Consider the following 26,283-nt stretch of genomic DNA (forward strand, 5'->3'; position numbering starts at 1 on the left):
TCACAAGGGAAGAGAGCAAAAGAAGAAGAAAGGAACAACAAAGAACTACAAAACAACCCCCAAATAATTAACAAAATGGCAATAAGCACATACCTATCAATATTTTAAATGAAAAGGACTAAATGCTCCAATCAAATACAGAGTGGCTGAATGGATACAAACACAAGACCCATTATATATGCTGCCTATAAGAGACTCACTGTAGATCTAAAGACCCACACAGACTTAAAGTGAGAGTATGGAAAAAGGCATTCCATGCAAATGGAAATAAAAAGAAAGCTAGGGTAGCAAAACTTACATCAGAAAAAAGAGAATTTAAAACATAGAGTGTAACAAGAGACAAAGAAAGACATTACAAAACAATAAAGAGATCAATCCAAGAAGATATAATAATTGTAAGTATATATGCACCCATCATAAGAGCATCTAAATACAATATAATTAATATATAATTAATAATATAATTAACCCTGCTGTATGTTATAATGAAAGTTGTTAAGAGAAAAATCCTGAGTTTTCATCACAAAGAAAACATGTTTTTTTTTCTATTTTTTTCATTTTGTATCTATATGAGATGATGGATGTTCACTCAACTTATTGTGGTCATCATTTCATAATGTATGTAAGTCAAATCATTATGCTGTACACCTTAAACTTATACAGTGCTCTATATCATTTTTATCTTAATAAAACTGGAAGAAAAAAATAGTATAGTATCTGTGATTTTGCTTCAAAATAAGTGGTGATGGTAGTGGGGTTGGGGAGAAATGAGGAAATATAGCTGAAATAAGATCAGTCTTAAATCAAAAAATCTTTTTTGAAGCTGGGGTTTCACTGCATAATTCTCTCCACTTTTATTTATATTTGTATTTTTGATAATAGAAGTTTAAAAAGGAGAGACACTATTAACAAACCAGAGTGAAGGAAGATATTTGCAACACATAGAACCAGAAAAGGGGCCTATATTCAAATGTATAAAGAATATCTTCATATCAATAGGAAGAAGACAGTCAACTCAACAGAAAAATGAGCAAAAAAAGAAAAAATGTACAAAAAGAATACCCAAATGGCTAATAAATATATGAAAAAGGTGTTGGTCTAATCAGTAATCAAGGGATTAGAAATTAAAGCCACAGTTCAATACTACACACCCAATGATACAAGTAAGTCATCATTTGTTCAAATACATATACAAACCAGAATGAGAGGCTCTCAAGCTCTGCACCAATACCATAATAATGTTAGCCTAGAATAGATTAAAAAGACTGACAATACCAAGTATTCCTGAGGATATGGTGCAACTACAACCCTCATACACAGTTGGTGGGAGGGAATATTGGCACAACTAGTTTGGAAAACGGTTTGGGGATATCTACTAAATTTGAATATATGCCTAATCCTATGACCCAGGAATTCCATTTCTAGGTATGTATTCACAAAAGTGTGTGTATGTGTGTGTGTATTTCCAAAGGACAAAAATTCTGATAGTAACATATTCATTATAGCCCCAAATTGAAAATGACTGAAATGTCCACCAATTATAGAATGAACAAATCACAGTTTATTTATACAATATAATACCACACAACAAAGAAAAATAGTGAACTATTGCTACATACATGATGGATTCATATCAAGAACACAATATTGATCAAAGAAGCCACCCACACACAAAACACATACTGTGTGATTTAATTTAAATAGCATTCGAAACAAGCAAAACTAATCTATGGTGACAGAGTAAGGATAGAAGCTACATTTGGGGAGAAGGGAGGTATACTGATTGTCAGGGGACATGATGGAACTTTTAGGTTAGGGCAGTATTCTATTTCTGGACCTGGGTAGTGATGACACAAGTGTGTGCACTTCGTGATATGAACTATTGAACTATACCCTGGAATTTGTGTGTTTTTTGCATGTAAACTGTACATCAATAAAAGATGTCTATGAAAATAAAAGAATGATTAGGACTAGGAGAGGGAGTTCTGATAAAAGAAAAGTCATTTTAGTGTAGTATAATTATGGATGAAGTTTTTAAAATCTTGCTTTAATTTGGTTGTTACAATAAACAAAATTTGAGTGGATGGACAAAGTAATTTAGTATTTGTTCAAATGCATATGTAAACTAGAGATGGAGGCCCTTGAGCTCTTTATGAGGACCATAACAAATACAATGAGAAAAAAATTTAAAGCTGATATTATCATACCCCAAAGAAAGTTTCGCTCAAAGAGCTGTGAACTTCTAATTTTGAACAATAAAATTTCTAGGCACATCCTCCAAAAAATTGTTGCACTATATATCTAAGTAATTGAATGAGGTAATGAACTATAATGCGATTAAATGTTGGGAGAAAACTACCAATAATAACTTTGGTTTTGAAAGAATTACCCTTTCTAACAGTATTTAACCACTATCGGTCAACAACTTATTAAAGACATTCTGAGTTCCCACAATAAAGCCATTTCATCTGTGTATAAAAGATTATTTATCCCTCTGTTCTCTACAGTAGGATGCATTCCACATCTGGTTAGGAGAATAATACAATTTTTGAGATGTGAAGTTTTCTGTTCCTTTGATGGGAAGATTTTGGGTGGGGGAGGGGTTCGTCTTTGCTCCTAACTTTTGGAAATTTTTTTTTTCATAAATTTGTTTATTTATTTATTTTTGGCTGCGTTGGTCTTCGTTGTTGCGTGCGGGGTCTACTCTTCATTGCGGTGCGTGGGCTTCTCATTGCAGTGGCTTCTCTTGCTGTGGAGCATTGGGCTCTAAGGGCACAGGCTTCAGTAGTTGTGGCACACGGGCTCAGTAGCTGTGGCTTGTGGGCTCTAGAGCGCAGGCTCAGTAGTTGTGGCGCAGGGGCTTAGTTGCTCCGCAACATGTGGGATCTTCCCGGACCAGGGCTCGAGCCCGTGCCCCCTGCATGGGCAGGAGGATTCTCAACCACTGCGCCACCAGGGAAGCCCCGGAAATATTTCTTTTTAAATTTGTCTTTATAATAAGAAAATTCTAGTTTAAATCTTATGTATTATGTGTCCTTTTTTTTTTTCTTTCTCTTCCTTTTAAAACTAGTATCACAATGTAAAGATGGTTTAAATTGGGTATGGGGGGCTAGATGGGAAGGATGGGCTTTACCTCATATAAGAGGAATCTTGTCTTCACCTGAGCCTGGCCACAATGATATAATTATCTTGTTATGCTTGGACTTGTACCAAGGACCCAAGCAGGATCTATAAACCTAACACCAAGAATCATGGGTAGTTAGAGTAACTTTGAAGAGGGATATTGTAATTCTCTTCTAGTATCATATTAATTTTCACCTAATTAAAAATTCCCATTTGATAACCTCAAAACCTTGGAAGTTTGGGAAAGCTCTTCCTTTTCCCTCTTCTCTACGGTGATCTTTACACACAGAAAAGAAAACAACACCAGACAGGGAGCCACAGAGTGCAGGCTCCTGTTTTGACTTTGCTGTAACTTATTCTCTTTGATCCTGTTTCCTCAGCTCTACACAATTAATATTCTTTGCTTCAGAGTTATTACATTTTGAAAAGTATAAAACAATGTAAGTATAGACTAACATCATTATATAATTAGTTGTAACTGTTATCTTTAAGTTGCATGCTAAATATAAAAGATAAAGCTTATAGTATAGTGGTGTTTAGGCTTGGGAAGAATATAGGGAAACGAAGTCAAAAAGACTAAGGAATGGAAAAATAAACACATTGGTAATTATAAAAGGATAAAAAAGAGCCAAGTGGCAATCTGAAAAGGTCAATACAAAATTTTAAATTATTTTTCTAATTATATGACATAGTCTCAGTCTTGATGTAGTGGGCATCTGGTGTGTTTTTTTTCTGCCTTGCAACCTGCCCCCTTCTAGCAACAGCAACATGTTTCCTTGGAGAACTGCTTTTCCTAAACTCCATGGTTTTCTGGTGGGCTGCTTAATCACATTACTCTATTCCCCTCACTAGGGATGGGTATGCTCAGGAATGTGCAGTGACCCAAGTCAGGGAAATCAGCACCCTTCCTTGAAATTGAGTATACAGATCCTGATGGGGAAAGCTCTTTTCTCTGAAATTCTAAGTGGAATTAAAAAAATTTTTTGGAGGTCTTTTGTATGTACAACAAACGACTACATTCCCTCATCCTACCTTTCTTTCAGCATAGAGGCACTGGTAATTGGGCACTAAGATAATCTTTTGAGGGATCTGAACCCATTTCTCCCACACCTTCGCGTTTTTCTTCTAAACACCACATTTGTTCACCAAATAATGGAGCTTCCAGCAGCTAAGAACATGTATTAAGGGCTCCGGAATTTTTTGTAAAAAACAGGGCAACTTGAAGTAAAGAAAATCTCACACACTCTCAATTAAAAAAAACACACCCAAGTCTATTTAGTCAACAGTGGCATCTCCAGGTAAATTCTTAATTTGTTATCATCAAAGATCTAATTAGTGTTTAAGTTTCCCAAATTGTCTTAAAATTTTTGTTTTAACCATTAGTTTGTTTAAATCAGGATTCAGACAATGGAGCAAAATTTTTTATCATCAAGCACACTGGTTACATTCTTATCTCGCTTCAAAATAGATATCTCCTTGTCACACTGTCATGATGAGCAATACAATTCAGAAATCAGTTCAAAGGCTCTTTATGTGCTTTACAAATACCAGATGAGGTTCTGGTAATGAAACAGTGGGGTAGGTAAGCATAAATCAGAGCTTGTAGTTAACCCTTGGACATTAGAACCTATAAGGGAGCAGTGACAAAGAAACATTTATGTTGATTCGCAGCCTTTTGGGTCCTTACCCAACTACTGACCCGGTGGAAAACAAAAGGAGACCCACTGTTTAGTTTGCCAATACCTAATAAAATACTGAAAATTTATCAGGCAAATGTATTAATATATGCATTTAAATATAGTTATTAAAATATCTGTAGCTTTATTTATAGCTAACATCTTATCTTTGTCCTCTATGCCCTTGTTTGTTCTCAAGAACAATCAAGGACTGAGAGAGAACAGCATCCCCTCTAGGTATAAATGAATAAATTTGCTTCCACTCACACGTGAAAGGATTAAAACATTGTTACCCACAGCTCCGTAACTTTCCCAAAGAGTAGATGCCAGGGGGCGAGGAGTTAGAGACTCTGAGTCATGCATGATCTCCACCCATCTCATCAAATAAACTACCAATATAAGTGATCCTTGTATTTGCTAACCAAGCTCACCATTGGACAAGTCCCCTAATCTGCTCCCCTTCCCCAAACCATTATCCTTAAGGTCCTCCCAGAGTTAACACTGACCCCAACCATAGTAACCTAACATTTACTTATTTCATTATTTCACATCCTCACCATCCCTCTCTTAACGGGACTACTGGGTCCAAAACTAGGTATTCTCCACCCCCGCCTTCCGCCCCCAGTGTATTTATTATTCTCATTTTACTGTTACGAGCTTGAATAGTTAAAAAAAAGAAAAAGAAAAAAACTGCCTCAGGAGCATCCCCAACGTACACCCACTTTGCCTGGGGACTCCAGAGGTTTAAAAAACGCCGCCTCGGGTCATCCACTTTTACGGCACCCTCCCTTTGCGTCTTTGCTTGTTATCAGCACTGGTTAAGTGCCCAGGTTCTGATCTCGGACTAAACCTCATGATCTTCTGGCTCAGCTTCTGTGAACTGAGTCATCCTGGCACGGAGAATATTCCGTGACTCAGCAGGCCCGAAAAGGAGGATGTCAGATCCAGATAATTTCGAGTCTTTTAAAGGCAAGCTGGGGAACATAAACAACACAGTGGAAGAATTTCGCAGTGGGTCTGCGTACCCAGGGGAAAAATGTCATTCCATTCCCAGCCTTTTCACTTCCTTCCTTGCGCCTGTTATACTTTACTTCAGAGGCAGGAAATCGCTTCAGAAAACTCATTATGATGCTGCGACCAGGCCCTATATTCTCCGGGGACCATGTCAGCCCCCTGACACCCCGGGACCGCTCCTCGCAAAGAGCTGGAGCCGGCCCCGAGCGGCAGGGGGCATTCCCGGGGTGGTCGGCTGGGGCGAAGCGCCTGCGGGCAGCCCCCACCATCGGGTCCCTTTGGTCCCTGGCCCGGGGTGCGGCCGGCTGGACGCAAGGACCGATGACACCTGGAGGGGCGGGGATCCGCGCTCTTGCGGCCCAGACCAGCGTGGGGCCCAAAGGCCGACTCCGAGCGACCTCACCCCTCCGGCGTCGCCCCTTTAAGGCCCCCTCCGTTACCCCCTCCCCTAATCCCGAGCCTTCCGGGGACTCGGCGCCAGGGGATCCTGGCGTCCACCTCCCGGCTGGGAGCTGCCTCTCCGCTGCCTCCCTTTCCCTCCCGGCATGCACCGCCCCGCCGCCCCTCCCTCTCTCCCCACTCCTCCCGCTCCCCGCCCACCCCTCGCGCCCCTCAAGGCCCCTCCCCCGCCGATCGCGCGCCGCGGGCTCGAGCGCGAGATGTCACCGCCCCCGCCGCTGCCGCCGCTATCGCCGCCGCCGCGGCCGCGAGTTGCCGGGACGGACGCGCAGTCCACCGCGCGTGGAGAGCGGGGGAGCGGCTACGGGGGCCGCGGGAGCTACTGAGAGGACGCCGGGGTTGGGCTTTCTCCTCCGCCAGACCCCACCCCACCCTGCCGATCCCACCCCACCCTGCCGATCCCACCCTCTGCTCCTTCCTCCCCGGGGGCGCGCGCTCGGGTACGCGCTCGGAAGTCGGGGGTCGGTGGCGAGTGCCGGCTGTGTCCGGGGTGGGAGAGGGAGGCGCGGAGGCGGCGCGCGGGGCAGTGATTAGCGAGCCGCGCAGTTCTCGCCAGGGGCGCCCTCCGGACCGCCTCTCCGCCGCGAGCCGCCGCCACCGCCCGTCCGTAGAGTCTGGCCACTGGGCCCCGAGGCTTAGCCCGCTGAGCGGCCTCCGAGGGACGCCGCTGCGCGAGAGGAACGCGCCCGCGCTCTTACCTTTGCCGTGGCCCAGCGCGCGGGCGGCGGGATGAGGGGCAGCAAACCGGCCGCGCCGGCGCTGCGGCCGCGGGGCGGCCTCTGGCGGGTGTTGGCTGTGCTGGCGGCCGCTGCGGCCGGCTGCGCCCGGGCAGCCATGGACGAGTGCACGGACGAGGGCGGGCGGTCGCAGCGCTGCATGCCCGAATTCGTCAACGCCGCCTTCAACGTGACCGTGGTGGCCACCAACACGTGCGGGACTCCGCCCGAGGAGTACTGTGTGCAGACCGGGGTGACCGGGGTCACCAAGTCCTGTCACCTGTGCGACGCCGCGCAGCCCCACCTGCAGCACGGGGCAGCCTTCCTGACGGACTACAACAACCAGGCCGACACCACCTGGTGGCAGAGCCAGACCATGCTGGCCGGGGTGCAGTACCCCAACTCCATCAACCTCACGTTGCATCTGGGTAAGCGGTGACAGCCCCATCCCCTACTACTGCTCACGCCCTCACCCAGCCTGCGGGGCCCAAACAGCCGCGTGGTGGCTCTCTGCTCCCCAGCATGGGCCACACAGAAATTCCCTTCTCCAACTTCTAAACTAGATCTAGCACTTAACATCCCGCGAGCCAAGATGCTTCCCGCCAGCATCTCTCTCTGTTTGCTTTCCTAGTCTATCAATAACTCAGCCGGATTTTCGCCCCCTTGATTATTCGCCATTTCGGCTGTTTTGGTCCCTCTTTCCTGAAGCGTTAATCAGAAACCCCCCTCCTCGCTTGTCCACCTTTAGCACTTTTACCTTGTTTAAAAGTCTTTCCAGGGTTGAGGGTGATTGCTGTTTGCTCTGTTGAATAAGCTAGAGAGGAAAGGGTCTAAGTTAAGGGGATTTGAGGGGAGCGAATGACTTTACTACCGCTGTTGCCTATGTGTAATTAAAATAGAAGTTCACTTTTAAAGTTATTGTTCTTTAAAGTTGTTCAGCTTTAATTAAGGGCCACAGAGCGATTTCACTGATGATCCTGGTACAGACAAAACAAAAGGAAGTATCTGCACTCACTGTAATTGTTGGGTACAGTTTTGTCCCTGAGTAAAAAGGCTCTCCTCACTGTCTTTCCTTTGGCTTTGATTCAAAGCAAGTGCAGAAGCATGTGTAAGTGACCTTTTAGCAATCAGGAAAGGGATGTATAGAAAACTTCATTGCTGGGTGGTGAACGAAGATGGACATGTTTATCCCCAAGTATTAAAAATCATGTTTGATCTGGGTCAGTTTTTCTTCATCGTTGAAATATACAAACAAGCAGAATGATTCGTTATTGTGTTTAACAGAGTAACATGCCTGAGAAACTGGCATTGACGGGCAGAGCTTCAGTCCCGTTGCAGACCAGTAGCTGGTAGTAATGAACTTCCAGAGCGAACAGCGTGCCAAGCCATTCTTCTATCAAAGCAGTATAATTCTATAAGGCTAGTAACATTATTTGGGGAATCTTTGAAAGGAACGTTTGGTAGGCACGTGGTTCTTTTGGTCGTGGTTTTTGTATTTTTCTTTCCACTGCTCTCTGATACATTAAATTTTATGAAACCGTCAAGATTCTAGAGAAGGTACTTTGAAAAGTGGAGTTAAATTACTGTGTGTGGAGCAAGTTTTAGAAAAACAGTATTTAGCACCTTTGTAGTAAATATCATTTTATTTGTAGACAAGTCATTAGGAAGATGAAACTTTTCAGAAATAAGTTCATAAACTGGAACTCTAAGGCACCTGTTTTTCAGAGATGGAAGAAATAAACTGAGTTCAGTTTTTCAAAGGTATTGGAAACATGGAACTAAGCAGTATCTTGGAACAGGTGCCTTTCTAAAGATACTGCAAGAGACCTAGGGCCTCCTAAGACTTTGTGGGGATGCTCTTTAGCACTTTTCTCCTAAGTGTTGTATTTTTAAATTAGTTTTGAAATTTGTATCCAATTATTAAAAAAAAAATTTTTGTCTTTTTAAAGCTTCTGTGTTGAATTTTGAATGCCTATAACGTCTTATTTTATCTATTTTGAAATATTAAAAATTTCAAAGCAAAAGCACAGCCTTGATGTCTCAAATACCTGAGATTCAACTGAAAATTTCTGAATAAGAATCTCTTATTTAGATAAAGATAGCGCTGTCAATCTGGACCTTCTGAATTTTCTGCTGTGAGCACTATGTAGCAAAAGGTTATTTCAGGTGATGGTAGAGGAAGGTAGATTACTCAGTGATTACTTCTCTATTACAAAGATAATGTGTTAGGTAAGATAGTATCCGTCAAGTTAGGTTGCTACTACTGGGAGGCCGATATATGAGCTTTGGGTCCTACTGATTAAAAAGCTCGAAAGACTTTTTGCTCTGAAAATGTTGTATATGCTTGAACTTGTTTTGCTGAAAAATTCTTCAGTTTTTGGTAACATTCTTGCTAAATGAAGTTCATAAAACTATAGATTTAAAACTTCTAAGTAAATAAAAGTGATTTAAAAATAGTTTTCATACAAATACTGTAAGAACATTTACTTGAATATTTTTAGATAGACAGTTTCTAAAAGCTTGACTAGAAGTTATTGTACTTGTTGCATCAGAAATGCTGTCCTGGAGGAAACTGTGTGTGGAGAAGATGGGGAAGGGGAGGGAGATTTGTGTGTAGTGGCGTTGATGTCTCAATCTCTCTCTCTCCCCTCTCTTTTTTCATGACAAGGATATGTGTATTCATGAATGTTATGATCTATAACTTAATGACAGGCAGGGCTTTATGTATTATTGTGTGTTTTGATATTCAGCATATTCACTCCCTAACGCCAGTTACTCCATGGGCTCTAGCTAACTAATTATTTCCCATGAATTCAAGGACCATGACTGTTTGTGCATCTATTAAATCTCCCATCCAGTTCAAATTTCACATACCCTTAAACAAGTGATGCATATTGTGCTTTGCCCTTACAGAGCATGTGAAACTGGAAGGGAGCAGTGTGAAAGAACTAGGTCTAGCCACCACTTTTGTAGCCTTCCTTTATTTTTTTTTTTTTTCGGTACTTGGGCCTCTCGCTGTTGTGGCCTCTCCCGTTGCAGAGCACAGGCTCCGGACGCGCAGGCTCAGCGGCCATGGCCCACGGGCCCAGCCGCTCCGCGGCATGTGGGATCTTCCCGGACCGGGGCACGAACCCGTGTCCCCTGCATCGGCAGGCAGACTCTCAACCACTGCGCCACCAGGGAAGCCCTGTAGCCTTTCTTTTGATGTTGAACTTTAAGCACAGTAAACTTTAAAATAAGCAAAGTCAGATCACAGTTAAGTAGTCACAAGAAATATACATATTTTGCCAGTGAGCCTAAGACTTTTTTTATTGTAAAAGTAAAACATGACATAGTGAATTAAAACAGTGTAATGACTAGTGAGTCTCTTCATCTCCATTTGCTAAGTTGCCCTAGAGACTGTCGCTCACAATTTTTTATGTAACCTTCCAGAAACATTTCATGCATACACATGTATGTATAAAATTACACGATCATTTTAACTGGTACCTTTTTTGGGGGGTGAGGCATATTTTAACAGATGGCAAGTACAAATTAGGTGATTATACCATTATCATCACTTGTACAAAAGCCAGGAAAATCAGCATTGTTTCTGTAAGCAGCCATGTCTTAAGCACCATTTACAGTTATCCAGGGTACAGGGTGCAATGTATCCTTAGATATAATGAGTTAAAGTTGCTGTGGGCATCAGAACTGCATTTTCTGCCTATTGTGGAGAGAAATCTCAGCAAGGCATCCTTTTCTAAAAAGATGTCTTTCTTATTTTGCCTTTCACTTCTGGATTTTCTCTCCTAACTCCTTTATGAATTATTCAACTGCTTTTTAAAAGTTTGGCTTTTGTGTTTTATAATAAGTTATAATAAGTTTTATCCTTATCAGCGGAGTAGTTGATAGTAAGATTGTATCTGAGGATTTGCCTTTTATTAAACAGCCCCTTTAATTAACTTGATAGTCACTGTAGATGAAAACTTGGCAGACCAGGTCTTGATCTTGGAGGAAGGTAGGTTACCCTCTTCCTAAAAACAATTAGATTAAGGAAGAGAGTGCTTATAAAACCAACTCGATTAAAGTTTATGGAACTCCTGAAATTTACACCAAGACCAGATTGGTGTCCAATCTCCTTATAAGCTTTAGGAACAAACAGTGAGTAAATGACGCTTTTAAGCTGTATCTAAATATCGTTTTTGTGTGTCTAAATCACAATAATTGCTGTATAAGGGTATTACATTTTATTCTGTTTGGTCCTCTTAGTGTGTATTTAACATGAAACAAACAGCAAATTTTTTTCCCCAGGAATATCTTTGCGAGGTCGGTTCTGACTCTGTTAGAACTCTGGTGACTTCACTGTGGTATTTGTGCACCCTGAGGGGACACTATTTTAGTTTGTCTTACAGAGGCCTGATTTACATTTTGCAGGTTTCAACTTGAGGAGTTAAGGAGCTCTTCTTTAGTGGCCAGCAGTTGGTGAGCAGAGTTTTATAAAGTTGCTGTTGGCTGTTTTCCTGTTCTACAATTCACTGCTTTTTCCGTAAATACCTTTTTCATGTTTCTAAAGCATTCAGAAAAACAATTTACACATTAGGAGAAAATTTGGAACTCTGAGCTCCCCTCCCCCCATTATTTTGTCATTGGCCACATTTGTGGGAGGGATAAAGTTTGACTATTTCAATTCTAAATCCTTTTAGGAAGTTGGACATGCCTTTTGCTATGCACTCCTTTCCCTGTGCATACATTCTCACGTTACTCCCAAATATTCTGCAAACATATTTTAAATACCTACTAAATACGTGGTGCAGTACCTGATAGAAAGATGTAGAAGACTGAAGGTCCATTCTTCAGAATTTTATACTCTGTTAGATGGAATTTTCATACCCAGATGTAATGCCATTGCAATAATAAATCAGGAGTTCCTTTATAATATTTTACAGTTTATAAAGCCTCCAGTTTATCACTGATTAGATTTTCATAACTCAGTGAGGGAAGGCAAAGATGAGGGTCCTGAGGTTGTGATTTGCCAAAAATTATGGTGGAGGTAGGTTTTTGACTCAGTCTAACATACTAGCTCCTGCAGTTCTTCGTTTCTCTAACAAATCTCTCAAAAGAATGACTAGTTTATTCCAGGGCAACTTTAAAATATCAATACAAGTTCGTGTACATACTGATACAGAGATAATAGACTCCCTTGGTTTTCCTCCTATTCCCTCTGTTCCTTTTCACTTACGTTTCTCGATTCCTTTTTTTTTTTTTCCATGCTACTCACTTTTCCTGAATGAAGTCCTCTAAATCTCAAGGCTTCCATTACTGTTTGCAAATCAGTAAATTCTAAATTTGTATCTTCAGGACAGCTTTTTCTCCATGTGGGACATGGTCAGTTTGGTATGTCCAGAGGCCATGTCCAAAACTAAATTCATTCCTTATTGTCTTATCCAGTTCAAAGCTGTATCTTCATGAACAGCAATACTGTTTATTCCTGAGGCTCTCAACCAATCTTTTGCCAAGAACCATGCTTGATAGGCTTTCATCAGTAAAGATTACTCGCTTTGCCCAGCAGATAGGATCCATTGCTGGGTCTCTGGGCAGCTGTAACTCCACCACTTTCTTTCCCACCCATCCTTACTACAATCTGCCCAAGACTCCACTTTCACTTCCTGTATCCAACTATATGTCTCTTGGATCCTTATCTTTATATCTGCTTTACTGTAACCCCCCATGGAATTTCACCTTGATTACTGCAACAACTTGCTAACGAATTGGTGGTCTTTCTGCCTCCAGTTTTGCTCTTTCTATTTAGGCAGCCATCGCTTTGGACTGAGCAATGGTTCTAAAATGCAAATCTGATGATATTGTTTCCCAGCTAAAAATTCTGCAGTGATTCCTCAAGCCTTTAGGATAAAGTCCAGATGCCTTGGCATGGTGTATAAGGTATTTTGGATCCAGACCTTTATAACCTCTAGGCTTATCTTTTGTCATTTCATGTGTTTGAAGGGCTGTTTCTTTGGTTGGGAACACTTCTTCCAGGTGTCATCACCTTCAGGAATCCTTCCCCAGTTTCTTTCTCTCCCTGGCCTGGATTAGGTGTCCCACTCACACCACCCTGTAGGTATCTACCACAGCACTTATCACATGGTATTGTCTTGTTTCTTTACTTGTCTATCTCCACTTCTAGACCATGAGGTCTTTGAAGGCAGGGTTGGGGTCTTAGTCATCTTTTTAGTTTAGTTGAATATAACTAACATTAGTTAATTTTTTGCTATGCCTCAGCACCATACAGATTCCTGGGTGTATAATGATTCATTGGACGTTGCCCTGACCTCATGGAACTTGTGGCTTAGATGTGGAGACCTAGGTCTCTAGCCTGGGGGTAGGCAAATTATAGCCCACAGAGTAAATCCAGCCCTGGGCTGCCACCTATTTTTGTATGGGCAATGAGCTAAGAATGGTTTTTCCATATTTAATTGGTTGAAAAATCAAAAGAAGAAAAATACTTTGGACATGTGAAAATTATATGAAATTCAAATTTTAGTATCCATAAAGTTTTATTGAAACACAGTCAAGTTCATTTATTAATATATCGTCTCTGGCTGATTTTGCACTACAAAAGCAGAGCTGAGTAATTGTAACAGTAAGTCCTGGCCCACAAAGCCTAAAATGTTTACTCTCTGACCCTCTACAGCACAAGTTGGGTGACCTCTGCTCTAGACCGATACGTTCAATGTTATATAATAAGTTTTTAGGTAAAAGGTGCACACACAGAAAGCATTCACTTAACTTACCGTTTAGAGGGAGGCTGGAGGGTTTGTATCTCCACTGCTTAACAATGTGTCTGGCATAGTGTTCAGTAAATATATGAAGAGTGAGTAAATAAATGAATACCTGAATTATAAGAAGTCTCAAAATACTGCACATTAATTTATATTCTTCTCAGTAACACTTTTGAACTTGAGTTTATTTTTATCAGTGCCATCTCTCCATTTTCTTGAGATTTATGCCACTGTGAATGTGGTACCTGGTTGTTTTATTTCTGTAGCTTTATAAAAAAGTACTAAGTTGGGTATGGAACTGATATGGAATTGAAAGATCTGTGACTGTCCTTTTTTGATGTAAAAATTAGACTTTTATATGATTTGAAGTCAGCTGGATAAATTTTATGAGTAAACTACTTGCTCAGGTTTGAATCTCACATGTAAATATGTTTCTGAAATTTTAATGTTAATGTGTGTTTTTTCTTTAGAAATGGACATAAATTTTATTTTAAAATATATATTCACATGTTTGTTGTTGAAATAGACTCTAAAAGGGTATTATTAAGCAGTTGTGGAGAAGGGTTGCAGTGAAATATCTTATTTGCTTATTGTGTGTGGCATCATTTTTAGTTTATTTAATTCATTATGGGTACACTCAGGAGACCGGCATACTGAGGTATGCCTTCTCTGCAGGATAGTGAAGAACCACATTAAAGTGGTTAGACAGATGAATAATAACCACTTATTTGTCTAGAGTTAACAGGCAGCAGAACCAACAGATGCTTCTTTCCTTGTTGCTCATTTCAGCTGTACTTAATTGACCGCTCTACTGCTGGTCTGTTTGAGTTTTAGGGAAAAGTGTCAAAGTTTAGAGCAGAACTGTTTGTTTATGTTTACTGCCCAAAATTCCAGAGAGGATTTTTTAAAATAAGGGATTAATCTGTCCCTTATCTTAAATTGTCAAAGGATAAAATTTCAAGATGACTGTGTGCCGGTTCTATTACTTTGCCTGTTTCTTGCCCTAAGATTTGTAAGAGGGCCTTGCTAAGATTTGCAAGCATCTCCTTTCTTGTAAAATGATAGTTAGATGTTTGCTCATTTGGGCCTAAAACGGACAGCTTGCTAAATGGGGTTAGCAGAAAACTCATTTATAGAAATGTCACTGAGGTTTTAGAGTATTGTGCCAGACTGTGGTGACACTAATTAAGTACATCTGCTTTTCTTTCCATGGGCTCTTCCAGGAGGCGAGCCTAAAATAACTGGGTCCAGTCAGCCTGGTGCCCTATGCAGCTACATATTCATGAAATAAAATAAAGCAGACTTATCTCTTTCTTAGACAGTGGCACTCTCAGATCTTTTGTGGCAAGGCTGGGAGATGAATTAGGGGATTTACATTATTTCTTTTAAAACTTTAGGAGTTTTAGTCCCTCAGCTCCCTTCTTTTACTCTTTGTTTCCAACTGCATGGCTGCTTCCTATTATATTGCAGTCAACATTGGATTTTTGCTGTATCATCTTTTTGTGTGTTTGTTTTGTTATTTTATCTTCTTTTTGTTTTGAAAGTTTTTGGAAATAAGGATTAGGAATCAACCTCCTTCACATTTTTTTTAAAATTTCTTGAAATAAAAAATATAAGTGGTCTTGTATAGAGTTAGGGACTCAATGAATTTTGTTCATGATGATAAATCACATTGTATGTGAAGGTTTCTGCTAACCAGAGCGATTGCCCAAGGCAATGACTACAGAGATGGCTGTCAGTGTTTTCAGAGACACAGCTAGTAATCAGTCTTTTTTTTTTTCTCCTTTATAGTTCCCACTTTACGTTCTGTATCTTGACCTGCATGGAGGTTACAAAGGTGTATACATATGTACAGATTCAGAGCTGTACGTTTAATATTTGTGTACTTTGTTGTATCTAAATTATTCTTCAAATTAGAAAAAAAGAATTAAGAGTTTCAACCTATTAAAATACAAAAAATAAATAGGTGATTTTGTTAGTTTGGGGTACGATTTTGGTTTAAAATAAGAGAGCACAGAATCTAAGACATAATCATCTAAGTTCTATTTCTCGTACTGTCTTTCTACCCTACCAGCAGTTGCTGGCATCAGTAGGCATTCAGAAATGTTTTTTGAGTGAAGGGACACAAAACAAGCCAACCAGCTGATTTTCATTGAGGTATCAGCTGATTTTACTTGAAGTACCTACAGAGTGCATTCAGAAAATCATTCAGGTGAGCTTTGTGGTAAGTCTCAGGAAGTGGAGTGTGGGCAGGTGTGCAGGAAGAGCAAGTTCTCTTTGCTCTTCTCACGACTACCTTTAACCAGGTGATGGATTTGGTTGGTGCTTGGTGGTTTGAAGTGATAAATGGTAAGTTTGTGTTTTGGGGGGCAGGTTTAGAGAGTTCTCTAAGAATGTCCCTGTGGCATGTGCTTTTGTTACAATGTCTGGCTTTTATAAAACTTGTTACTTAAATTCTACAGTGAAAACGAAATATTCCACATATTACATAAAACGTATAATGTGAAGACCCCATCTTCCTTCCTTTGACGTGTTCTAGGTAGTGGCTTCTTCTCATTGAGCCATTTAGAAATAATACATTTGGGACATCCCTGGTGGCGCAGTGGTTAAGAATCCGCCTGCCAATGCAGGGGACATGGGTTCGATCCCTGGTCTGGGAAGATCCCACATACTACGGAGCAACTAAGCCTGTGCACCACAACAGCTGAAGCCCGCGCACCTAGAGCCTGTGCTCTGCAACAAGAGAAGCCACCACAATGAGAAGCCCGTGCAACACAACAAAGACCCAATACAGCCAAAAATAAATTTATTTAAAAAAAAATAAATGATAAGTCTGAAGCTTGAACTGTGTTGTGTGGTTTTCTTAGAGAAGTGTATGAAATTTTGTGAAGTATTTCCAACTAAGTGAAAAGACTTACCCACTCAAAATGAGGTGAGCCTATTTGACTGTGATTTTAATTAGTTAGTGGGCAAAGTTCTTTTGTAAATAAAATTCTTATTTTGCTGAGAAAATTCTTCTCTTATGGGCATTGTAATATGGAATGTGTAGGTAATATTGTTGAAACACTTTCTTTATCCTCAGGTGATTTGTAATGTGTTTTGATGGGATAAGATAAAAACATTCATGTATAGAAAATCAGTGGGAGAATATAAGCACAGTAAACGTAATTCAGTTGAAACTTTTTAAAGTGCTGAGGGAATACCTGCAAAGCATTTTGAAGAGATGGCAGTCAACCAGGAAAAGCTTCTTGGGTCTTGAATAAGAGTGGTAGACATGAATGGAGGACTTTCTGGGAAGGGTGATTTGTTTGAATAAAGGTCTGAGAGTAACCAGATAATGGTGAAGGCATTGTTTGCTTTTTCATGGAGTAGTTAGAGACTTGGACGATGGGTTCTGAGGAGATGCGGATCATGAAAACTGGGCAACAAAAGAAAGTAAATTTCCTTTCATCGAGCACCCCTTGGTTGCCTCTTTGAATCCTTAAAACAATCTTGAGAACTACTGTTACCCCTATGGATAGTAATATGACTGGTGACTGCTCTGAGGTAGAACAGGTTGAATTTAGGTTGGAATTCAGATCTGCTGTGGATAGATTATGCTCTTGCCACTCTGCCATGTTAAAACAAGCCTGGTAAGTGACGGAGAACTGTAGAGGACCTTTAATTAGGAAGTGAAATGAAAGTATACCAAACCAAAGGACTGAGTCTGGTTTCTCTGACAGATCTCTGCTTGAGCTCTGTATTTGGAGTGCTTCTTTTAAAAAGATCTTTGCACTTATTTGTGAAGAACAGAGGATTGTTAGCAATGGGAAAATACTAGGTTTTGGGTACTTATACTAGTTTTATATTTAGCTGTTAACGCTTCTAGGAATTTCTAAGGAATTTATTGAATTTCAGAATGAGATTCTGTGTTTTGTCAGTGTCTAATGATAGGAAAAGTGTACCACATACCCTGTTTCCTGAAGGGTGGTCAGGGGAATGCCATCTTATCTCCTTTCTGCCTTATCCATGACTCCTTTCTGGTTGTTGAGAATGGCTGAGTTAGTTCAGTTGCTTACTTTATCTGACATCCTTAAAGATAAGGCTGTCAGGGCCATCTCCAGTTTCTACTTCGTTTCCTCTGCTTCAAGTAAATTCTAACTCTTACTTGGTGGCTTTTTTGTTGTTCAGGTTTGCTAACTGAAAGGTCTAACCACCTTTTATTGATTGATAAATAACTACTGTGGTCCCAGGAGATTTCTTTGTCACTGTTTCATCTTTCAGGCTCGGAAGTGACTTCCTTCACTTTGATTTCTGTATATGTTAGTTTGTAAATCTACAACTCTGTATATCTATCTTATCTGTGTATCTATCATTCACTCTTTATCTCCTTAGTTTCCCCAGAGCATTCCTGAGCTAAGGTTCAATCAGGGGACTCCTAGATATCTTAAAATTTAAAAAAAAAATTTTTTTTTTGCTTCCTCTCTGAAGAAGGGGGTTACATTTCCCACTTAGATTTTGTATTTTGGGTTTCTCCCCCACTGCATACTACCTCCACTTCTACAACTCAATATTAAGTATTATTGAATCACAATCCTGCTTTCTTTACAGACCTGCTTTGTCCACATTGCATTTCTGTGATACATGTGGTTACATCATCACATCCTAATGACTGATGATATTTAAATTCACATGCTCAATTTTATTTCTTATGGGAAGAATGGCACCCATTGCTACATTTGAGGCCGAGTATTGGGCTTAAAATGCCTCCACCCCTTTTGCCAGTTGGTAAAATACAGAAGCATAAATATTTTCTAAGGGCTTTTCCATCAACTTTTTTCAAAGAGAATAAAAGCATCTTAAGTGTTTCCAAGAGAAGAGCTTCACAGTTTTTGAAAAGGGGGTCATGACAGCTTGAGGAAAATGAGTTTTTTATTGAGCTTTCTGTTCATTGGCAGGGACTGGGAAATGATGTTTTCCTGCTCTGGCAGCACAAATCCTGATTAGAAACAGGAATGGTCTGCACAGATGTTCTCAAAATCTGAGATCATCTTATTATCAGAAACTATTAAGAAATAAGTTATAGTAGCTTGGCAATGTAAAATGATTAGATCTAGAAATGGATTTTGTTTTCTGACCCTATCCTGTACAACATTTAGACCTTTAGTTTTCTGGAATGTTGGCATCTCTGGACTTTTGAATATGTGGCTAACTAGAATAATTTTGGAGTTGGAAGGAAACTTAGGAAAGTTTAAGCTGTATAAAATATGTTTTAGGGATGGGTCCTGGTTTAATTTACTTAATCCCTTACCAAAGAAGTTAGGGTATAGTTGCCTTGGTTTAGCAGTTTATCTGTGCTTCAGTGTTGCTGTTCCTCCCCTAGTGGTTCCTTCTCCTATGGACCTTATTCTGATAGGACTGGTGACTTGTCCTGTTGTTTTGGTGTCACTAAGTTTTAATTTTTTTTAATTAAAAAAATTTTTTTTAATTAAAGAAATTTTAAAAATACATTTATTTATTTTTAGCTGTGTTGGGTTTTTGTTGCTGCGTGCAGACTTTCTCTAGTTGCGGTGAGCAGGGGCTACTCTTCGTTGGTGGTGCGCGGGCTTCTCATTGCAGTAGCTTCTCTTGTTGTGAAGCACGGGCTCTAGGCGCGCAGGATTCAGTAGTTGTGGCATGAGGGCTCAGTAGTTGTGGCTCGCGAGCTCTAGAGTGCAGGCTTAGTAGTTGCGGTGCACAGGCTTAGTTGCTCTGTGGCATGTGGGATCTTCCCAGACCAGGGCTCGAACCCCGTATCCCCTGCATTGGCAGGCGGATTCTTAACCACTGTGCCACCAGGGAAGCACTAAGTTTTTAGATTATTACTATTTTTTAAATGCCAGATCGTGATCTGGTACAGATGAGCATCCTGAAGTTTTCATTGAAGTTGTGTTCTTTTTGGAGGTGGGAAGAAACATGAGTCTAAAGGTGAATATTGTGTGGGGAGAGACAGTTGGAAACCAAAGAGCAATTGTCTACTTTAATTGCTTTGGTCATGTGGTTACCCCTTCATGGTAAAGGGGTCATGTTCTGTGGGGTTGAGCGTCTAGGATTAACTTTCAGAGTGTCTCTATGCATAGTTGTGAATTTCTATTGAGTATTTTAGATAAGTTCATGGGATAGAAAGTCTATCGAATACCAAATTCTTACAACTCTATTACAGATTATCAAAGTCTGTGAGACCATATGTAATGCAGCTGTAATAAAGTTTGTTTACTTTATCAGGAGTGCTTTAGGGGCTCAAGCTGTTTTTTTTTACTACTGTTTTCAGCATTTTTGCTGCTTGGCAAGAAATAAGTTAGCATCAACTCCTGGTGCAATTGGAATCATTCAGTTTTGCGGCCATTCTGATGAAGCGTTGGTTTTATACTTATGCCCACTTTAAAGTTCTTATATCCTGACACAAGGCATGGATGGTAAATCTAGGGTATCAGAAATAGACTGATTCTGGATATTAACATACTTTCCAGATGTTTGGAGAATGTAGGCTTGTTTTCTTTGCCTCTTTTTGTGTGTTCTTCTGTGTGTATCTGTATCTGTGCTTCCCTGTGTTTTTTATAGAAAAACCTCTTGGGGAAGGGGGAATCTGCTTTTTGGACTGGGAAATAAGATAAGTATTAAATTTTTTTGGTGAAACCTTTGAGTTGGTAGTGCCATTGCTGTGAGAGAAAGGAGAGGCAGCTTTGTTCCCATAAGGGAGACTGTTAGGAAGGCTGGTGTTGGGGTGAGACTCTGTGGAAGTAACTAAAAGACTTCTTCACATCTCCAGTGATTTTCAATTATGAAATGGGCCACGAATGCTCTGAATCAGCAGCCTTTTAACCATGCCTGACTAAATAGACCTTGTTTTTGAAATTCACAGCAGTGTCAAGATCCCTGCTGTCTTTTTGTCCATCCTGCTAACACACAGCTGTTTTTGTTCATAGATCATTTTGTGTTCAACTGCCTGGTTACTTCCTCAGGTCCCTTTTATGGTGAATAATGGACACATGGGAGTTTGAACACCCAAGTGTGTGGTTATTCAAACAGGAAGTCTCAAGGAAGCACAGTAACCTTGTCAGAGGGACAAAAGGTGGAACGGGAAAGGGCATTGATGATTTTAGGCTTAAAACATCTGCAGGGAAACATCTGACAATTTCTGAGATACGGACATTCTGCAGCTTACAAAAGGGATGGTTTATTTGGAACTTGTTTCGTTTTTTTTCAAACATTTGGAGTCTTAAGCCCTAATCCATGACATAGAAATGGAGGTGAAAAAAGAAGCAATGTGGCGTCATTGGCATTAAAAACAGGAAGGAAGCTCTGTGGGTCTTGGAAAGAAGGTGCAACAACTCATCTTTACCAGAGGTAACAATGAGGCTGTACACAGGAGCAAGCAAACGGGTTGGATTTGACAGGGACTGCAGGAGCTGATGTGGTTGGATTGGATTAAAAGATGATTTTATACAGAGCCTATGATTATTGAGCACTGGAAGAATATGAGATAAAGAAGAATGTGAGTTGTACATAAAAAGCGTGTAGTCTAGTGGGAGAGCGAGCATGTGTATATCAACAAATATACTCTGAGACAAAATATAAAGTGCTGTAAAAGAAGGATAAAAATTCCATGTGACTGCAAAGAACTGATTGTAGCTGGCCAAGATAAATGACTTCCCAGAACATTTATCTGGTGACCTTTCAGATTTCTACCAACCTTGAGATTCTTTGATTATATGATGGAGGATTTGTTAGAACTAGTCAAATAAATCCTGATTTTAGACTTAAAAATGAAAATTAAATCTGAAAGTTAAAGAAGGGTGTAGCACTGCATTGACAGCAGTTCATATGATGATGCAAATGCTAAAGAAAAGAAGTCAGTTTTTGGCTTTATTAGTGGAAGCAGTGGTATTCAAAGGAGTACTAGATTTGTTCATTGTGTGATTAGAACTCTGCCCTTAAGTTCCAGGCATAGTAAACATGTTCAGACAGCATGGGCGCTACATCTTCTTGATTCCTTACTTTGTTTATTTGGTTACCTTCTAATTGTCCTTCAGAACTCATGGCAGATTTCAGTTTCTCTGGGAAGGTTTTGATTTCTAATTCCTCCTGCCCCTCCATAGCATTTGCTGTCATGTTGTTCAATGCCCATACATTGCTTCATTTCTAAAAATCACTGACCGTATTGCATGCCTATGATGTGAGAGATGCTAGATTGTATTGTCTTGTTTCCCCCCTTAGACTGAATTCATTGAGGATGAGGTGAATTTATTGATTTCTTAATTCATTCACCTAACAAATATTTATTAGTGCCTGTTATGTAAAAGACACTGCAAAGTGCTGGAGATAGGACAGACAGGAAGACCTAGAGCTTAACTTCTGGGTGAAAAGCATGCAGAACAGAGGACCTGCCCAAGGAGGGTTCCCTTGGCTTTCTTTTTTACGTTGGCTTATATATTCCTAGTGTATAGCATAATACCTTTCATTTAGTAGTAGGTGCTCAAAAGTTTGCTGAATGAATGAATTCCTGTTTCTATGAGGCTATAGCCACAGAATGCAGATGAGGGTGAGAAATGGCAGTTTTGTTTAGATTTTCCCAAGATGGAGTTTGCCTGTTACATAGGGTTATTGAAATTGGACAGGTGGAGTGGGATGGCTAGTCCATGATGTAGCTTCCTCACCAGTGTTGTTAGGTAAAAACTAAGCCATAGTAGTAAAGAGCCCCAATGATAAAGTAGTTCAAGAAACATAGAGGTTTCTCTTTCATGTGGTAGTCCTGAGTGAGCAGCAAGGTAGCTCTGATCCACACAGACATTCTGGGGCCCAGGGTCCTTTCATCTTCATGATTTGCCATCCCTTAGGGTGCTGGCCTCATGCGTGTGGTTGAAGCTGAGTGATAGCTACCTCTGTATTCCAGATGGGAAGATGCTGCTGAGGAGTGTATGCCTAACTTTCAAGACTGAGACCCGACAGAGGTCCACATCATTGTATCATCTGCCACTGGAGAGCATTTAGTCACCTGGCCACTCATATATGCAGTGGAGGCTGGGAAATGTAGTCTGGCTGGGCAACCTTGTGCCCAGCCACAAATCTGTTACAGTGATGGAGGGTGGCAGGGAGGGGGACTGGTTTTGGCAGATGGCTCTGGCATGCCAACCATCTACTGTGGTACTGCGCCTGCCAGTTCCTGTGCTGGAGAATCCTCTCTTTCCTGAGTTTTGGTCTTCCTGAAGTACCCTCTTCAGAGGATCCCATTCTGTGGCTGGCAGTTTTAGGAAGTGGATCTAGAAAAACTAGCAAACATGCTGTCTGTAGACCTTCACACCCTAGGACTTCAGGAGAAGAGCCTCTGAAGAAAAGGGGTGCATGCTCGTCCTGCTCTTCTCAGTGTGCACCAGTCACTCCCTACCTTTGCACGATTCATTTTATTCTGAGACTACCAGGTTTCGTTCCCATGGTCCCCTCCTGACACTGAGCTCTCACTATGTTAGTGTTGGGCACTTACACCGACCGGCTCTGTATCAGATTCATCTCGGAGGAGCACATCCTTGCAGAATCATTAAGTCTTGATTTACTTGACAGTAGTGATCATGTTTACCTTCAGCTGTGATGGATGAATCAAAGCTGTTTTAAAATCCAGATGTGTTTCAGAAACAAAAACTCCAGAAGTAGTAAAACAGTGCCTATTGTTTGTACCACTTACTGGTCACTTGAACATACAGCCTTGTTCTGGAATCTTTTTTAATGTGTATTTATCTTTTCCTTCAATCTGAGTTGAGTTCAGTGAGGGCAGGAGCTGTATTTTAACCATTAATTAGGTCAGAGACTTAACAGCCAGGTCCTCACTATCTCTGCGGTGAAATGTATTCATACTTTTATGAATTAAAGGCTAATTAAAGGCTATAAGGGCCTCACACTAGTTTAAGTCACGTTTTGTTGTCAGATATTATGAAAATCCTCTGCTGTTTAGAAATTTTTGGATATAGAATCACAGATAAAGGATTATGGACTGTATCACATTTGATTATATGTTATACCACTTTTACAGATAGTGATAATAGAACTACTAAAGACTGTAAAAATTTGGCACATAATAGGCATTTGATAAATTAGTTATTATCTAAATGATTGAATAAAAGTCCATTTAATAGGAACTTTTATTTCATTGAAAGGGTGCATTTTAACAGATGTATTTTAAGATGATTTGAGTGGATGGGTTATTAAATTATGGTAAGAGTATTTAGAATTCCAAATAGAGCATTAAATAAGTGTTTCAAAGAAGTAGTTTATTTTTTTGTTTGTTTGATTGTTTTTTGTAGAAATGCAATTTCATCTGCAATGCCTCTGTTAGGAACCTGGCTGCATTAAAGCCATTTCATTTGAGATACTTTTTGAATTGGAAGTTAATTCTGATTTTCTTCTTGTTTCTAGAAGCATAGGATTTCAGTGATGTCTGTGTCCTTACTCTCTCCACACTTTATGCATCTCCCTCCCTATCTACCTACTTATCACAGCTTTTTTTCCTTTCTGTCCAGTTGCTTTAAATCAGCAATAAATCAGTGTCTCTAGGAATCTTTAAAGAATCACTTATATTGAGAATGACTATATAAATGGTTATAAGTGATTGCTTTTGCCTCTAGGGTTCTCTCAGCTTGGATTTTGCTTTCTGAAAGATTGTGGTCTCCTTGAATTGACATCATTTTTCTTAGACTCATTGTCTTTATTTGCTCAGAGTCCTTTGCCATCACCCTTTGCCTAAATATATATCATGTTGTCCTCTGTGCTTTATCACCCTAGTTTCTTTTGGAAGGAAATTGCCTTCTCTAAAAATTCGTTCCACGTTCTGGAAGCGTGAGACAGTAGCGCTTATTGTATCACTCCTTGGTCACTTGAGCATATCATCTTGTTCTGGAGTCTTTTAAATGTGTACTTATTTTGTTTCTTCATATGAGCTCATTGAGGACAGGAGCTATGGGTCAGCAACTTAGAGCTAGGTACTTGACTTGTGAAATCATAGGCATTTGAATATTCTTCGATTGTCTAGAATCAGAAAATTCAGTTCTGAACTCATGAGAAGCATAGGGCTAAATTCAATAACTATGTCCAGGCTTTTTGGAAAAATGTTTGGAAGAGCTGTGTTTACTGATCTTTGGAGAAAGTCCACAGAGCTGTTTTCTCAAAATTTAAGACATCATCCTTGTCGTGGACAGTAAAAATAGAAGGCCTGTCTTTGTTCTGATGAACTTTCTTTTAAGAACCGAAGAATAGCTGAGACCAACCATAGTTTTGTTTCTTTTTGAGAAGCCTTGTGCTCCTCTCCAGGATCCACGATGCCAAGTTAAATACCTTTCTTGTTTTAGGAGAGCAGAGTTTCTCAGACTGAAACTTTAAGAGTTCTGTTTCGCTAAGGATAGAGCACTTTAAAGTAGGTGTTTAAATTCCTTCTTCCTATCGTTTGAAGGTTATTACAGTGTAATACTTCTTATAAATTCTTAATACTAATTGCCAGTGAATCCGGGGATTCTAATTGCCAGTGAATCCGGGGATTATTCCTCAAGGAGGAAATCCTGTTGTCATCTGGGCTCGTGGTCCTCAAGTACTCACCAATAACAAATTGAATCATCTGTGGAGTTTTTTTGTGTTTTATTTTGTTTGAAAATACATATGGTCAGCTGTGGATTACTGTGAGGTGGTGTTTTGCACTTACAGGTAAATGCAAGATAAAATAGATAATTACGTTGTTTGTGCAGCAGATACTCTTTTAGTGTACAGAAATCTGGAGTAGAAGTGAACACTTCTCTGTGAAGTACTTGAGTAGCTCTAGGAGCATTTCTGCCCACCCTTCCACCCTAGGTATCCACTACCCTGGGTTTTATGTTTTATTCCCTTGCTTTTAAAAGAGAGTAGTTTATCATCTCTAGACAATGTATTGCTTGCTTTTGAGCTTTATAAAAATAGTTTATAGTCATCAGTACCTTGCTTTATTCACTCAATACATTTCTAAGGTGTAGTTGTAATTCACTGATTTCCATTCCTGTGTAGTATTCTATTGTGATTATACTACAGATAATTTATGGATTGTTCTGCTGATGGACTTATTTTGGTTGTTGTTATGATGAAAAGTATTCTGTGAATATTCTCACATGTGTCTCCTGTTGCTTATGTGGGAGTTTCTCTAACTGGGTTGCTGGATCATAATGAGTGTCTTCATTTTTATGAGATAATGCAAATTGTTTCCCAGAGTGGTTGTGCCTGTTTAGATGCTCACCAGAAGTGTTAATAGACCGTTGATCCACATTTTGTATTGTTAGAATTCTTAAATTTTGCCCATTTGATGGTGTAAAATTATATCTCAGTCATTTTATTTATAAGGGCTAATATCTTTTCATGTATTTATTGGTCTTCCATATTTCCTCTCCTGTAAAATGTCTCTTCATGTTTTTTGCCCATTTATTGATTTGCCTGTTTATTGATTTGTAGAATTCTTCCTGTATTCTTGATACTAATCCTTCATCAATTATGTATTATCCGTATCTTCTA

At 40.0% G+C, this 26,283-nt stretch overlaps 1 protein-coding gene across 1 annotated transcript in view; it reads left to right on the forward strand.

Annotated features, from left to right (window-relative positions):
* Positions 1-6,531: 6,531 nt before the first annotated feature.
* Positions 6,532-26,283, forward strand: part of LAMC1 (laminin subunit gamma 1) — a 123,797-nt gene continuing 104,045 nt past the window's right edge. The window contains exon 1 of the mRNA XM_024133830.3: positions 6,532-7,416. Coding sequence (XP_023989598.1) covers positions 7,002-7,416 — 415 coding nt within the window. The 5' untranslated portion in view covers positions 6,532-7,001. The remainder of the gene's footprint in view (positions 7,417-26,283) is intronic.

The sequence above is a fragment of the Physeter macrocephalus genome, chromosome 4, assembly GCF_002837175.3.
Source record: "Physeter macrocephalus isolate SW-GA chromosome 4, ASM283717v5, whole genome shotgun sequence".
NCBI lineage: Eukaryota > Metazoa > Chordata > Mammalia > Artiodactyla > Physeteridae > Physeter > Physeter macrocephalus.